Genomic DNA, 15862 nt, shown 5'->3' on the forward strand with positions numbered 1-15862 from the left:
TGTTGGCATTTTACACAGTGCTCGTTGAATGCCAATCACTATCTCTTTCATAACTCAATGAAATATAAACTGTTTAGTGCCTTGTTTTACACTAAGAGGTTCTGCTGATAAATACCATTTGCTAACAAAATCAAGGGCCAATGGCTTCCAATTCAGGCTTTTGTTGAATCAAAGGCAATTAATAATGTCAAAGCTCTGAAGCCAAAGAAAGTGCTAGATTACAACCAAAGGGATTTCAGTTTAAGTTTAAAAAATTTTCCCAGGCCCCATATCATGCACTGTCACCTGCTTTCTTCACTGGGACCCAATGCATTGACTACAAGGGCAGAACTACAGCAGTCAGAAGAAACGTAATGTACACAATGGCTGTGCAAGTGATAAAATACATGCAGCAAGGGGAGGAGCAAAGCACAACGTGACAATGGATGCTGTGACTTTCTATACCCTTGTGTTTTCAAGGGGATTTTATTGTTTAGGGGTTATTTTCTACAGTCTACTGCCAAAGAAAACCAGCTCGAACACACGTATATCTGAGCAAAGTCTGGCTTACTCAGTGCAACCTTTCTGCTCTTATTTACTCATGCAAGACAAAGCAGTGCTGGGCACAGGTCTGTCCACAGATAAAGCCTGGGACCCTGAGCCTTGCTCTGAGGAACTGAGGAGACCCCTCAACACAAATTGTCAGCACTGGGGCAGGGGGACCTCTCTTCCCAGGTGCCTGGTCAGTCTGCATGGCACACAGCAATTGGAAGGCTTCCCATGGAGCCCAACAAGTAGGGACCACAGTCCCCAGTCCTGGGAGTGTGCACACACACACACACACCTATTTTCAGTGTATTTTCACACATCTCTATGAAACTCAACTCACGTCCTGATCTTCCTGACAACATGCCCAGCACTGAGCTCTCTCCCTCTGGAGGCAAACCCAAGGGGAACCACAGGGAGAAGGCCGTGCACCCAGGGTATTTCCAGCCCTTTGCTGACCATAAACATGGAGGGCAGCTCCCAGAAATCCTCCCTGTCACCAGTGCTCTCCTCCCAAGGTGATGGACTTATTCTTTTCATGGAGCTCTTTAAAATTATTTGAGACACACTTTCTCAGTGAAAATCCAAAAGGAAACTGAAATAGGTAAAAACAGCTTCCTTTAATTAATATATATATATTCAGAGCAAGATTGCTCCACCATACACAGAAAACAGACTTCTATGAAGAATACTTTCTTCTATGAAGGTAGTTAAAGCAGAAATATAAAGATGACTGCAATATACAACCACTTTTAGATGAGATGTAAGAACTTCCTGAATAACAAGATGCCCTTTACTTGAACCATGGCTTGAAAAATGTCACCAGTGCAAATGCTAAGGAAAAAACAAATACCACCAACATATCTGACAGGACATAACTTCCACTGCTCTCAAGTATACATTATTCTTACAACCCCACTTTAGCAATAAGCAAATAAAGTTATGCCAAAATACATCCAACACAGCAAAACTGAACACTGCAGAAGATACTATTTAAAGCAGGCTCAGTTAAAGATTCATTTAATTGCTTTACCGAATTTATATTCTTCACCTAAGATTCCTGGACATCAGGAAATGAAGCATTAGGGTGCTTTAACAACCTTCTGCACTTGCATCTTCCCTTCATGTTTCTATTAGATCCTCGGCACTATTTAAAGTATAAATTCTCACTGACATAAATGGGTTTTCCATGCACGTAATTAAAAAAATCATATGCAAGAGAGATTCTTTCCTAAGCTGAGGGCAGCCAGTGTCAAGCGCCCTGCAGTGAGTGCTGCCTGAGGGCTGCTGCTGTCCTGCACACCTCACCCCACCTTGCTCACAGCACAGCCCACAGCAAAACCCAGCAGCTTCACAGGTACAAGGCAGGTTTGAAACAGAACCATATGGTTTCAAACCATATAGGCTTGGTTTGAAACAGAAACGACATGCAACTCTCCATTTTCAATGTTAGAACAAGATTCAGCCAATAAAGTCCTGTTTCAAGGTTCCCGCAAGCGGTTTACTCTTCCACAACTTTAGGATTCATTTTTCCTTTTCTTTTATAACATTAAACAAATAAAAATTTAAAAACTTACTTCATCTTTATACAGCATGCTTGTTGGGTTATTAGTGTATTTGATGCATGTCACCTTTGGAAAACACATCATTACCGCCTCTACATCTCTCACCAATGAGCACTTTATCTATATCTAAATATAGTGAAGCTAGTAAGTTTTGCCCCATGCAAGAAGTCATGTGTGTCCTTTTGGTTCACTTTATGAGGGGAGAAAGAAGCAGGAAAACAATCTTTCAGTTCACAATACAAAACAAGTAATGCTTAAGGACAACAGTAGAAGGTCTTTAATAAAGCAAGAAGAAAAAAACCCTCTATGCTTCTGACCCAGATGAAACACAATGGAAAACAGCAGGCCGGGGTGTGATGGTACTATTAGCTTTTCTCACTTGTTTAATTTGTTTCTTTAAAGTTAATGGTCATCTTAATTTTACAGGCCTACAAAATGGTAATGAAGACCAGGCAGCTAGTGGGACTTATATTTAAAGCTGCACTCAAAAGCAAACATCCTTGACCATTATATAGATGCAAAGAGAGCACTTCTACTGAGTTTTATAAGTATAAACTGAGATGGTTTTAAGAATAAGTGCAGCTTCCAATCAGTTGCACTTCAGTAGGCAAAGGAGCAATAAACATTCAGCGGGAGTAGGCTTTTTAAAGTACTTGTGGAAATTTAAGTAAAACACAAGATATTTAACTACCCATTTATGTCATCTGCATTTTACCATCCCAGAGACACTGCGGATGCATTTTTAGCCATTTTTGGTCAACAGGACATAAAAACCAGTAAAGAGTGCCTTGGTCTCTGGGTACTGACATGAGGGACCACGCTCTTGTTGCATTTTGTCTGATTCAGTATGAAGACACAAAACCAACCCATAACAGTAACACAATTACAGGGCAGCAGAGGGAAGCCGTTCGCCCACGCTTCAGCAACCCAGAGCTAAAACTTAGGCATTGGGGACCAATGAAGGGGAAGAGGAATGAGCCTGAAATTGCCACCACCAAAACCATGCTGGATGGGCTGTTTGAAACTGGGAGGATGGCTCATCAATTTAAACATTTTCTAGATGCTGAAGGGCCCCCCAGGCCTCACAGATGCTTTACCCCTGAATGCTCAAGCAGTAACAGATTTGGCCACCGAAAGCTGAGCTGATTAGGATGGGACACCAGAGGAAGAGGTTGCATAGGCCAGAAATGCTGGAGAAAACAGCTTGGGAAAGTCTGGTCTACAGGGAAAAAAGTAACAACATTATAAGTTTTAAAAAGGCAATGACCAATAAAAGCAACAACACAGCATTATTAAACTTGCTATAGAGGCACGTAGGGTAGAGGAGAAATGGGATATTTTGCAAGTATGCGGTAAGAGAGTCCTGCTGCAAGGCCTTTGCAATCAAAATTAACAGGGCAGAAAACCAAAAATAGGCAGTAATATCTGAGAAGATATTATACCTAAATTACTCCCTTACACAGGGAATTAGAATACAATGTTTCATTTTTAAAATATGTGTCCCAATGAGAAACATTGTCATTCTAAAGATCATAATAAAATCTCAAACAATCTTACTCTCTATTCATCCTATAAACTTATTATGAGCTTTTCCCAGTGTCCTAGGGTGACTTTATGATGCTGAATTGTATCCCCATTTGTCTGTTTAGCCCTTGCAGACCAAACTTCCAATCTCTGCTGCATTGCTGTACATCCTGTTGCTCAAAGCACGTGAGATAATTTCACTTGTGTGAAGATTGATTAGTAGGGCCCACAGGCCCAGGGGCTGTCTCTAATGGTGAAAACTACTTTTGAGGAAAGAAGAAAAATAGGAGAAAGACAGAGAGACAAGGGGGGAAATGAAAACTGTTGGCAGCAGCCAGCAAAGCCAGAAGAGCAGGGACATGGGCAGCAGGCTGTGGTTTTGCTGAAGGGGCCAGAGCTGCTGCTGGAGGGCAGGCACAGGTTAGGGTGTCTCAGGCACTGCTCACCCCAAATCCAGTACATAGGCTGACAAACGTATCAGCATCAGGTGTGCCCCAGAGTTACCAGCAAAGGCTGGTTTCCAGCTGCTGACACTACACTGTCTTTGCCCCACTGTCATCACCAGCCTGCAGCCAGCTTAGGACAAGAAACACTTCCTTTATGCTTTGGGACTGAAGCTATTAAGCTATTCCGAAAGGCCACACTCCATTTACTTGTGTTACTTCTTGTCTGCTTTTAAATCTCTATCACTATGTGCAACACTTGGTTTTAAAACACTGTTACCGCACAAATGCCATTTATACAAATTATTAAAAAATACTTTCATCCATCTTAAATTAAGATACACCACCACAGAAGTTTCCACATCATATCTTCCACAAAGCCTGAATTAATAAACTCACCAAATCAATCCAATAAGAGAGGCAAGCAACAAGTATCATTCCTGTAAATACCATATCACTAAAATATATTTTCCCATTTCATTAAAGCATACTCATAAAAATACAATTATTTGCACTGTTTATGCTCCTCTCAGCCTCCCAGGCTGCTAAGAAAAGTTTGTCCACTGGTGGGAATGGGAAGAATAAGATTGCCTGACCCAGTGCTGATTATTCAGCAAGCACTGACTTCACTTTGAAGAGTCTTCCAATAAAAAGGAAAAAAAAAAAATTAAACATACTACACCACTTTAAAAATTGCAGACAGCATTTTTAACCTCTGTCCTTTTGCATTACTGCACCAGTGCCTGGAAAAGCTACAGCAGGAGAGAGAAAGTCATTTAGGCAGCTCCCTTTGTGCCACCACCATGGCTCAAAGGGACATAAATCAAGAAACATTAGAATCAATATAAGCTGGTTACGACATTAAGGAAGAATAAAACATGCAGAACTTAAACAAAATCTGTTAAAAGGCACAGAGAAAGCAGGCATTTCTTCTTTCTGAGTACAGAGTAACTTATTTTCTCAAAATACTCCAGGTTTTGGATTTCTGTCTGGGGGTACTTAGTGCTGGGATAAGTGAAAAGAAGGTTTCCAGCTGAAACACAGGAATGCCCATTTGACATGAAATATCTACAAGCAGGACAGCCACAGTCTAATTGAAATCCTTAGGATCTGAGGAAGAATGGACGCTTTTTTATATACACACGTCTAAATCACACTCATACCTGAATAGGAAACATGCTCTGTTAAATAAAATCAAATCAGAACCTGGGACTGAAAATGTGGTCCAACTACTAACAAAAGATTTATTCTCACTCCTTTTTGTCATTCCTCAGAATGGGGGTTTAGCTTAAGCTGAGACCTGCTACTTACAGGGATACAATAAGCCCGTTGGGTTTTTCCACTCCTTGGAGCAGCTGCTGACCTTAGCCTTTGGTGATCCAGCATTCATAAATGTCACAGCTGTTGCAGGAAGAGGCAGGATGCACACAGGTCCCCAGTTGTGCATCCCAGAGAAATGGCAGCTCTCTGGGCGCTGCATCCCAGCGCCCTGCCTCAGCATCCTCAGCTGAAGGAGGACGAGAAGCTGCAGCTCCTCAGGCCAGAGACCTGTGTCCCAGCCACTGGACACCACAGTTCAAATAAAGCAAATGATACCCCAGGTAAAGAGCAGAGGCTGAGTACTCTGCTGTGCCCAGAAACCCTGCTCTGGTTCAGGCTGTCTGCTGCATGGGGTGCAGCACTCTGACCCCAGGGCTGTCACTCCACACTTGCCAGCAGGGCTGGTGGGCAGAGCAGGGCAGGAAGGAGCCCTTTGGGAGCTACGGCCCCCGAGTCAACCCACTCGACTGGGCAGCCAGCACCACAAACTCCCAGATGTGTGCACCCAAAGCTCTGTGCTGCAAATCAGTGCTAGCACTCTCCATTTCTCCTGCTCGGGGAAATCATGCCCACAAGTGAGAGGGGTGGGAAGGACAACAAGCACATCAGACCCAAGCAGGCAGGCGTAGACATGCAGTTACAGGAGAAATGAGTCTTAACCCTTCTGTTGTAAGTAAGGAATATATTTGAGAAACTACAATGGCAACAAAGTTGCATCTGATGCGGAATTGGACAAGAAAAGCTCTCTGACTTTGTTCACTTGTTTAGTTTCCCAGATTTGGTGGGGGTTCCCCTAGATTACTTCAAACTAGACATTTCCCTGTATTCTTAAAACCATCTCATTGAATTACTAAATGACATCAGATCTCAGCAAAAAAAGGGGGTTTTCTTCAAGATTCAGCAGCTAACTGCAAATGAAAGCAAAAAGAGAAGCTTGCCTTGTGATAAAAGGACAAGTAAAAGAGCAATTACATCAGAAAACCAATGCCCAGACCTCTAAGCAGGAAAGCAATTGCATGTGTCAAGTTCCCATAACAAGATGGTGCCAGCTGAGGCTCATGTTAAAACTGTGCAATAAAATTAGTTGTCTGGAGCCTCTGTCAGGCAAATGATGCTATCTCATTAATGGGATTACATAGAAAAATTGGAGGGATTTCAGTCAAGAGGAATAAAATTATTAAGGTTCACAAAAGCGAGACTCATGAAAGCAAGTAGAAACTGGATGCTGTGCTCTTGGCTTGAAAAGCCCAAGTCTCAGAACCAGACAGGCCTGGTGGTACCAGTACCATCACAGCATCTCCCACCTTACACCCAGAATAACAGGAATAAATCAGATCCACAATAAAAACATACTATAAAATTCTAGCTTTTTTGTGGTAACGCTACTATCATATCAGTCAGCAAAAGATAATAATTGGAGGGGAAAGTGGACAGGAAATTTAATTACCTATTAACAGCTGTCAGGAAGAACACATTTAGTCAGGAAAAAAGGAGAAAGAAAGAGATTGTGACTACAGAGACTGGGTAAAATTGAAGCCTTTCAGTTATGAACAGGAGAGGATTTCTTAGCCACAGGAACAACATACACATGAAATCATCTTCCCAAGGCAGGTACGGAAAATCACAACAGCTGAAGAGGGCCTGGCCACTACCCCAGAACCATCATAAGACTCCAGCATCGACAGGAGATAAACTAGTTACAGGGGAAGGGAAGAAGGAAAAACTCTGCAAGAAGGAAAATGGGAGGGTTGTGGTAGCAGATGTTCCCTAGTCAGCACTGCTATGGCATACTGCAGGAAAAAATAAATGAATAAATAAAAGAGATCTAAATATAGAATGAGATTCTCTTCACTGAAGGGTTCAACATTTCTCTGCAATTCTTTTCCAATTGAAGGACTGCAAGTTGAATAAAAAGCTTCATTTAAATTCTATACACATTCACAAAGATAAACTGATTTCAGAAAGCATTATTATGCCTGACCTCTCTCACTGGGGGTGAAAGCCAGATACTTTGTGAACCATTTTGATCACAGCTAATATTCCCTAAAAGTTCATTGGATGTCAAAATAAAGGACAAAAAGCACCATGGAAGAGCAGAGGCTGCAAGTTACCATACAAAGCAAATTAGGGTCGCTTCCCCTGCATTCCTCTGCATCAGCATAGGGCAGCTCTGCCTCAAAATCCAGCAGTAGAGCCCTGCTCCTGGCTGTTGTGGCAGGCAAAGAGTCAAACACTTGGGAACTGACACTTCCCAAGAAGAAACTTTGCTGAGGAAGTGCCAGGCCTGGAGGTGCCTAAGTACAGTTTGCCAAGAGAAGCAGGGGAAAGCAATTTCTTCCCATCCCACCTCACTCACATCAGATCCCCCAGCAAGGAAGAGTGTGTGTGCATGTGTTTGTGTACACACTGTGGCAGGGAAGTGGTTTAGGACATTTAATTGCACTTTGGATCTTATCCAGCACACACAGCATCAAGCAACAGCTCTCCTGGAGTTAACACTTTACAGAGCAGGGGAATCTGAAGCCCAGTTGTCTCCATTTTCTGTGAGACCCTCAAGGGCAGGTGGATGCTCCCTACAACTGGCAGCCAGGCTGGGTGAAGGGGAATCAGTTGCCAAGCCCCAGCTGGCAGCACAGGCCCGACTGGAACCCAGCTCATTCTGCAAGGCTGCCCATGGCCCTGCAAGGCCAGGCGAGCTCTGTGATCAAGGAAAATGACACCAAGAAAAGATGCAAACAGAGCAGATTTGTTTCCTATTTTTATATGGTTTCTTACCACAGAAGAATACACTCAAGGCTCTTAAGCCATTAAACTTTTAAAAAGAGGAACAGACTTTGAAGAAGCTCTGCTTTGATATAACTGGGCAAACTGATCTTGTTTCGTAACCAAATCAAGATGTAAGCCTCCTGCCCCCCTTCTTCCTTTTCTATCTTTTAAAACCCAAAGAAAGAAGGAAAAAAAAAATAACAAAAGCAACCAAACTAACCTCGAGTTTTAAGCTGCAACACTAGCCCTTACAGAAATAACGTCAGTGTTTACAACCAGCAGTTCATCACAGGCTATTAGAAATCCTTCACAATTTGCATTATGACATAACCCAAACCTTTTCCTCCTGTAGCCCAAAATTTCTGGTCAGAAATGCTCAATTACTTTTTGATTCAGAAACTTTATAGTAATAGTAGCAGTTAATGGAATTTTCAGAACTGTGTTAGCTACTCAGGTCTCTTTAGAGTTCTCACAATCACATGGGACACCTCCACAGTGGTCTCACTCCCTCAGTTTATACTTCTGAGTACCTTGCATCCAGTGTGAGTCCGGGTCTTCGTGAGGGGTGTTGTGGTGCACAGCTCAATGGCTTCTGGTTCATGGAAGATCACTGTCGGGAGAGGCTCTTTACGAAGAGTTAGGACATTCAACTTAGTCTTTAACATGGTCTGAAAGTGCTAAACAGAAAAAGAAAATAAATTACCTCCAGTTCTAGTGCAGAAAAATGAGAGTTAATGATTGGACGTGTCTGCATGCTTCACTTGCTGTTCTATGCCTCACAAGCTCTCCTGGGGAGAGTTAACAAGTTCTATGACTTGAGAACATTCATTACTATCACCAGCATGGAGACTACCTTTAATTAAAGAAGATATACAAACACAAAGTGAAAGGATTCCTTACAATTCACATTTGTTCCACAAAGGGACTAAATTCAACCTCTGACCATTTGCAAGTATATAATAAAGCTGTTCATAGACCCAGTCCCTCTACTAATGTCCACAGGGAGAAAGAACAGGGGATCAAAGACTATTAAAAGAACTAAGGATTCATTCATCCTTGTTCTCCTTCCTCTGTACTTAAATCTCATCCCACTGACCTTTGTAGATGTTACCATTCCCACTGAGCTGAATCCCTCATTGGTTCGCCTTTGTCATGTGAATTTTAAATTCTCATCCTTTGTAAGCAATACTTCCTGTAGTCTCCAATGTAAATGTCACTCTTGGTACCAATGAATAGATGTCACTCAAAACTTGTCACTTTCTTAAAGAGACTCCCCAGGCTTAGGTGAAGAACTATAGAAGTGGACAGTAAAGTCATCAAATTTAAAGTTTCTCAGCAATTGCTTAGCATCAGTAAAGTAAATTCTTAAAAGACTTCAAAATCAATTTTGTGGAATTAGGGGAGTCAAGAGAAATTTTTTAACATTTAGATGTTTCTTTGAACTGGCCTTCATTTGAAAAATGGAACATTTTCACATGCTACTACTTATCTAAGGGAGAGAAAATGCAGATATGAACCAAATCAAGGTAGTAACATGCCACAGCACTGTCTAGTGAAATATTACTTTATCAAAACTCCATAAATTGACTCTTATCAAGCAGCAGTTATCAGACATGTGTGCAATGACTCCATATTACGTTCATCAAAACCATTTCTTCTGACTTTTGATAAGATATTCTTAACTTGCTTTGCAGCCACCCCTTTTCTCAATCTCCACTTTACCTCTGCAAGGCAACCAAGCCTTACAGGGTCTGGCTTGCAGAGAAAGAGATGCTAAGTGATTTCGCAGAACCGTGCAAGCTCTATCGGAGCTAGAAAATCAACACAGGTCCTTGTTGTTCAGTCCTGTACTTTGGATGGAGAGAGTGTCTATGCAACATTTTATTCATACACGGGGGATGAATCAACTCTTTAGATGCTATGCTGGTTTTCTAAGGATTTTTTTGTAGATATGAATATTCCTTTGAAAAGAAACTTGCTACCAGATCAGAAATACTTTATCATGTGCCAACTGAAAGCTTGTTGATGCACTTTTTTAACAATTTAGTCCTTAGTTTGTCAGTGTTTAGGTCTAATAATTGTTATGCTACTGGAAGTACAGCACTTCAAACACTCTTAGAAATATGTTCAAGGCATATACACTAACAGCCCGTGAAAATAGTACTTGTTTACCTATTTCACACATGAAGTTACAGCCTGTTAACAGCAATACTTTAATGCCGCTGTGGCATTTGTCCAAGCATTCAAATTTTCATCCAAGTGAAGCGCTCTACTCATACTATTTTTCATCTGCTCATATTACACGTTAACCCATTCACTCTCCCAAACACAGCTCCAGCAAAAAACTACTCCATTTAAGATGATGATACATTAAAGAACATTCTCTGACATGCTTCTGAAGATAACAGAGCTCTTTGACAGTTAGGATTTCTAAACTGACTGAGACAACCTACTTCATTTTACCTTTAGGTTGCAATTAACAGCCTTTTGTTTGGAATTCCCCAGGCTTCTCCAGTGGAGTTGTTAGCAAAGGCTGAACAGCAGGTAAAAAGTACAAGTACAATGCAAGCAGAAGGTTTGAGATGCTGTGTTTGAAGGAGCAGCATTGATTATCAGCTGCAGTGCTGGGCTTGCTGGTCCCACTGACTAAGTGCTGTCTGGAACAGCTTGACTTGCTTTTATCTACAGGCTCTAGGTCTGCTAACCTGCTGCTGAGGTATTTCTGGAAGAGAAAAGATGCAGGAGGCAAAGGGTGCTGGAGCTCAGGCCCAGCCATGCAAAGGTCGGAGCAATTTCCACAGTGACAATCCCCTTTTCAAACCCTGGCAAATGCTGCCTCCAGGGCTTTCTGCTGCTGTCTTGGGGATGCAGGGAGTGGAAGAGGAAGGCAGAGATGGAAAAAATGTACTATTAACCTTAAGTTGTACTATTTTCAAAGTGAGCCAATTTTGAATCAACAGAGATAATGGTTGTGAATTAATCAGGTTGAGGAACTTGTCCTAGCATTTAACTTTTCCCTCCCTTGAGCGCTGAAAGAGCTCTGTTTCCATAAGTGATCTATTTAGAGGGTTTCTCCAGTAAAGAACGGTGCTTCCATTAGACAACAGATGTAAAAACCTCCATTTAGCCCTCCTGAGCAGTGAGCTTGGACCTGCAAAATGGTTCTCCTCTGCTGACATCTCTATAAACTTCAACGGGACTACTGACAGAAAGGGCACAATTTGACCAAAATGAAGAAAACTATGGCAGTGATCTATCTTTTATTTCATGTCGTAACAACCACATATACAATCTTAAACAAGGAAAAGCCTACTCTGTGCCTTACAGAGGCAATTCAATACTTGTATGAGCAGCAAGTTGGAGCTGTTGGGTGCCAAAAACACGAGAGCACAATTGGCAGCAAACAGCTGATTTGTTGCCAGAGAAGTGCAGAAAGGATTGGGGGTGGATGCAGAAATAGCCTTTACTTTGGCCCACAGGGATAATGCACACCACACTCTGCTCCCTGCACAAGTCATGTGATGGCTGCCATAAGAAAATCAAATCTCTGCCAGCAGACATCACGCAGGGAGCCCCCAAATAAGCACGTTATTTAAACACATGCCTAAACTTTCACTATGTGAGCAGTCACAGTAAAGCACACGTGGGTAGTCAATGGGATTATTCATGTGCTTTAAGCCAAGAACAGGATAAAGTGCTTCGCTGAACCCATTTCTTGGGTTTCCACTCCAAACTGGCATCTTCTGCAGAAACTGTTGGCAAAAGCTGACCTATAACAGCAGCCAACCTATTTTTTGAGAAGAGGCATTCACTCTCCATTGCTGTGAACTCAAAATATTTCTTTAAAGTGTTTTAAGTTCACAAAGTTCTTGAAAAGCATGACTTTGGCAATCCAGTGAATAAAGTTTCAGGGAACATTATACCATTGTGGTAGTGGCCAGAACCACTAGGTTCATTTGGTGGCTCTTCTACTGAAATTCATCATCACAAGATATTCTTAGCTGGTACGATTATACCAACAGCTCAAAACTACACATCACTCATTCTTTATCCATTAGATTGTGCTACTGATACGATTTTATATTTGAAAGAAATGCAAGGAGTAACATAACAGTATGAAAGTGGCAGTAAGTTAAAAAATATCTTGAGCAAATGAAAATACCTTAAATGCCAAAGAAAGCATCAGACCTGTAACTAGCATTGTATTTTCCTCGTTGCTGAACATTATATCATTCAGAGCAAATATAACTTATGCTGCCAATAATACTGAACAATTATCTTAATTCAAACCTTAGTTTTGCTTGTTCACGGATTCAAGTTTCATCAGTTTATTTTGCGTAGTTTATCCATCTTAACGACATTCTTTCCTCCTGCCGAAGAAAACCAAATGGTGCATAACTGGTAGCCCAGACCCATAATTGGTAGCCCAGACCCATTACTGGCTAAAATTGTCACTACAGAGGTGACTAGAGCCTCTCTACCTCCCTGGTGACCCTCAAAGTGCTCCCTTATTTCAATGAAAACTCTGCCATCACTAACACTCTAAGCTACCAGTTAACTGAACACAAGAAACAATAAATTCTATGATGTTCAACATATATTTTGTTATCAGCTCAACAGTCACATATTACCTTTAGACTAACTAGTTCAGAACATTCAACTTGCAAATTTCATGTGCTGCATATTTAGTTCAGGCACAATTTCTATTGTGGTTCAAAGTAAAAATTAACAGCATTTGGATTTTGGTTTAGCTTGTCAGCAAAAATACAGTCACTTCCAAAACTCAGGCCAAATATCTTGGAGAAAATAATTATGATCCCATGCAAGGAAACATGACTTGGAGGAGAAAATTATGCACTGAAACTTGTAATAATAATGCTCTTCACCTTCAGGTCTTTATAAAACAGTCACTGCTGTTCACAATATTGAGTATTCAGCAGCTAAGCCTAGTGGATCTTTTAATTTTCCTGATGGAAATAAAGGCCTAAATCCAAAAATCTAAGGAAGGGTTATATATTGGGTAGGAGTATAAAAATAAATATCAAGTAAGAGGGGACTGTGACTCATTGTAATCCGTAATCCAGCAGCAGGAGTTAAGCAAAATAAATACACTTTAAAGGTTGACTGTGTCGCAACATGGTGATTGAAAGAAAAGTCTTCAGCGCCTTAGCCCTCATCCCCCATTCTCTCTTAACGTCACATTACAATCAACACATGACTGTGTAAACTGGCACCACATTTCCAGATGACCTGTACTTGGCCAATTTTGCCAAAGATGCACATTGAATCCAAACCCAAAAATTACAGGATGTTAACTTATGAAAAAGAGTTATTCTAAAACTTGAAAGACATGGAAGAGGGATCTGCCAGAACAAGAAGCAGTCCGCTGGGCAATTCATCCTTCTACGGCACCTACAAAGGAATTCCCAGATGAAATCCATGTTAGGGCATCAGCAAAAGATGAAGGGAAATCCAAAAAATAATCTCTATAATTTACCATTTCAGCACAAGTACCTCTCTAGCTCTGAAACCCCTTTAGCTCTGGAATGAACCCAGAACTTTTCAACAGCATCCTACAGCAAGATAAAGCAGCCTTGGACAGGAAAGACACAACAGAGCGAATCGAACTGCAAGAGAATTTCGGAAAGTACAAAAGTTCCTTCTCGCCTGTTCCCAGGGGAATTTGATGACCAGCATACCCAGTCTATAGGTACAAGAGGAGATGACAGCACAATAGACTTTCAGCACTGTGGTTACCCCACGAGTTACATGAGCACAGCTGTGAGCTGAGGACCACCCAACACCAAGCCTCCAGATTTTTAGCAAAGAAAGAAGAATTCTGATCTATATGAAAACCGATCCATTTCAAGGCTTTGTTTTGTTTAAAGCCAATCTGTCCAGTACAGATAAATGTCATCTCTGATCCATTTCTTGTTAAACAAACACTGCTAATACAGTTTAAATGCTTTCCCTCCCCCACATTAAACTATATTGTGCTTTATTTATTTATCCTTTAGTAGCAGTTCATATAAACATTGTACTGAACACTGCAATAAAACCCTCTACAGAAGGGATGGAAGCAATTTATCATGATAAATTCAGAAACCGTCCCATCAGCAGCCTGCTCTGTAACACAAAACTAACTGGCATGCACAAACCCAAGACCATGTCACGGCTATACTCAAGCAGATCCAATCCAACCAATCTAACTCCAGAAATCTGGAGCTTATCAAAAAGCTTATCTCATCTAGCATCTCAAGACCTATATTTTGCCAGCCTATCAAAACAAATCCATTCAATCTCTTTCAGGTAACAGACGCTATTTATGTGAAAAATCATATGTCTGAATTTTCATCTTTCAATCACAAAGAGCTGGCAACATGCAGAAGTGGTGAGACAGGCTTGCCTACAGGCATCCTGTGATATATTTTGTAAGTAGAGGAGCTCAGACAGGTCCATGGCACAACTTTGCACGACTCAGTGGGCTGAGGGCATGGCACCCCCAAGAATCTTGGGACAAAGCATCTGGGAAATGTTCCACAAAACCAAAACAAAAAACAACCAACCAGGAAACTTTTGCTCCCTCTCCATATGTCCAATGACCATACATGGTTGCACATAAGAGACTCAGCCAGTGCCTGCCACCATTTCCCCCCTCCTGTCCCTGTGCTCTTTCCACCCTACCCAGCAGACAGCACAGGAGAGAGATGGGGTGGCAGAGAGAGTTTGGGCACAGAAAGGAGTAACCTGCATTTGACAGGAAAAGCTCTAACCTTTATGACAGGACAGCAAGAAGAAGATGGCATCAAAGCAAGCAGGGCATGAAACTTGGGAAAGGAAAGCACCAGGAGAGGCAGCGCTACAAGCAATGCTGCCAGGCAGGGACCCTCCTGGACTTCTGCCATTACTGAGTGCAATGAGGGAGTCAAGGATGAAGCTCTGATGGAAAAACCTGTAGTACACAGAAATCACAGCTACATGAAAGGAAAGGGGACACAAGTCTGCAAACAGAAAAGCATGAGAAAGGACATAGGAAACCAAAATCAGCTGAGTGCCAAAAAACCTTCCAGAGAAGATGCTACTGCATCTTTGCATGCAAGTGCCAAGAATTATTCCATCTCACTCTGATACCAACTTCCTGGGAATATACTTTTTCCTGTGGTGGCAAGACATATCTAAGAACACATAACTCTCAAGATTTCATAAACAGAACCGGCACTCCCTATCAATAGCTGTGATCACACAGCTGCCTGTGTGACAGCGCTCACATTGCCTTGTTTTCCTACAAGTTTAAAGAATTTCTGTTTCCTCACCATTTAATTCATGTGAAACGTTTTGTTCTCAGACCCTGTGTACTTCATTTGCTCTGGCTGAATGCTCCCGTTCTCTTGCCAAGCTTATGTGATTCCAATCAGCAGGATTGCTGCCCAAACAAAACACAGCCCCAGATACAAACACCCTCCATACTGCAGGGAACTTCAGGGCCAGATGAGAATTTCATGACTGATCCTCTAACATCTCTCTATCATCAGTCAAACTAAACCCCAACCTAAACAAATCTAAGTATACAGGATATTCAGAGACAAGTTCCCAGTTTAGTCACAACTGTTCAGAACCGAAAGCCTCACCACAGAGATTCACTTCAGAGTACAAAGGAAGGAGTCAATATTTCAGGGCACTCAAAATCATGAAACTAAATAAGACCTCCCTAAGACATGA

At 41.6% G+C, this 15862-nt stretch overlaps 1 protein-coding gene across 5 annotated transcripts in view; it reads right to left on the minus strand.

Moving 5' to 3' along the window:
* Positions 1 to 15862, minus strand: part of PID1 (phosphotyrosine interaction domain containing 1) — an 85879-nt gene that overhangs the window by 43363 nt on the left and 26654 nt on the right. For 4 of the 5 annotated variants that reach the window (XM_040074779.2, XM_040074773.2, XM_040074777.2 and 1 more), the window contains exon 2: positions 8674 to 8820. In XM_040074779.2, the coding sequence (XP_039930713.1) occupies positions 8674 to 8808 (135 nt within the window). In that variant the 5' untranslated portion in view covers positions 8809 to 8820. Of the gene's footprint in view, positions 1 to 8673; positions 8821 to 12433; positions 12514 to 15862 lie in introns of all 5 variants that reach the window. The other variant, XM_040074775.2, reaches the window with a different exon arrangement.

This window comes from Hirundo rustica, chromosome 10, assembly GCF_015227805.2.
Source record: "Hirundo rustica isolate bHirRus1 chromosome 10, bHirRus1.pri.v3, whole genome shotgun sequence".
Lineage (NCBI taxonomy): Eukaryota > Metazoa > Chordata > Aves > Passeriformes > Hirundinidae > Hirundo > Hirundo rustica.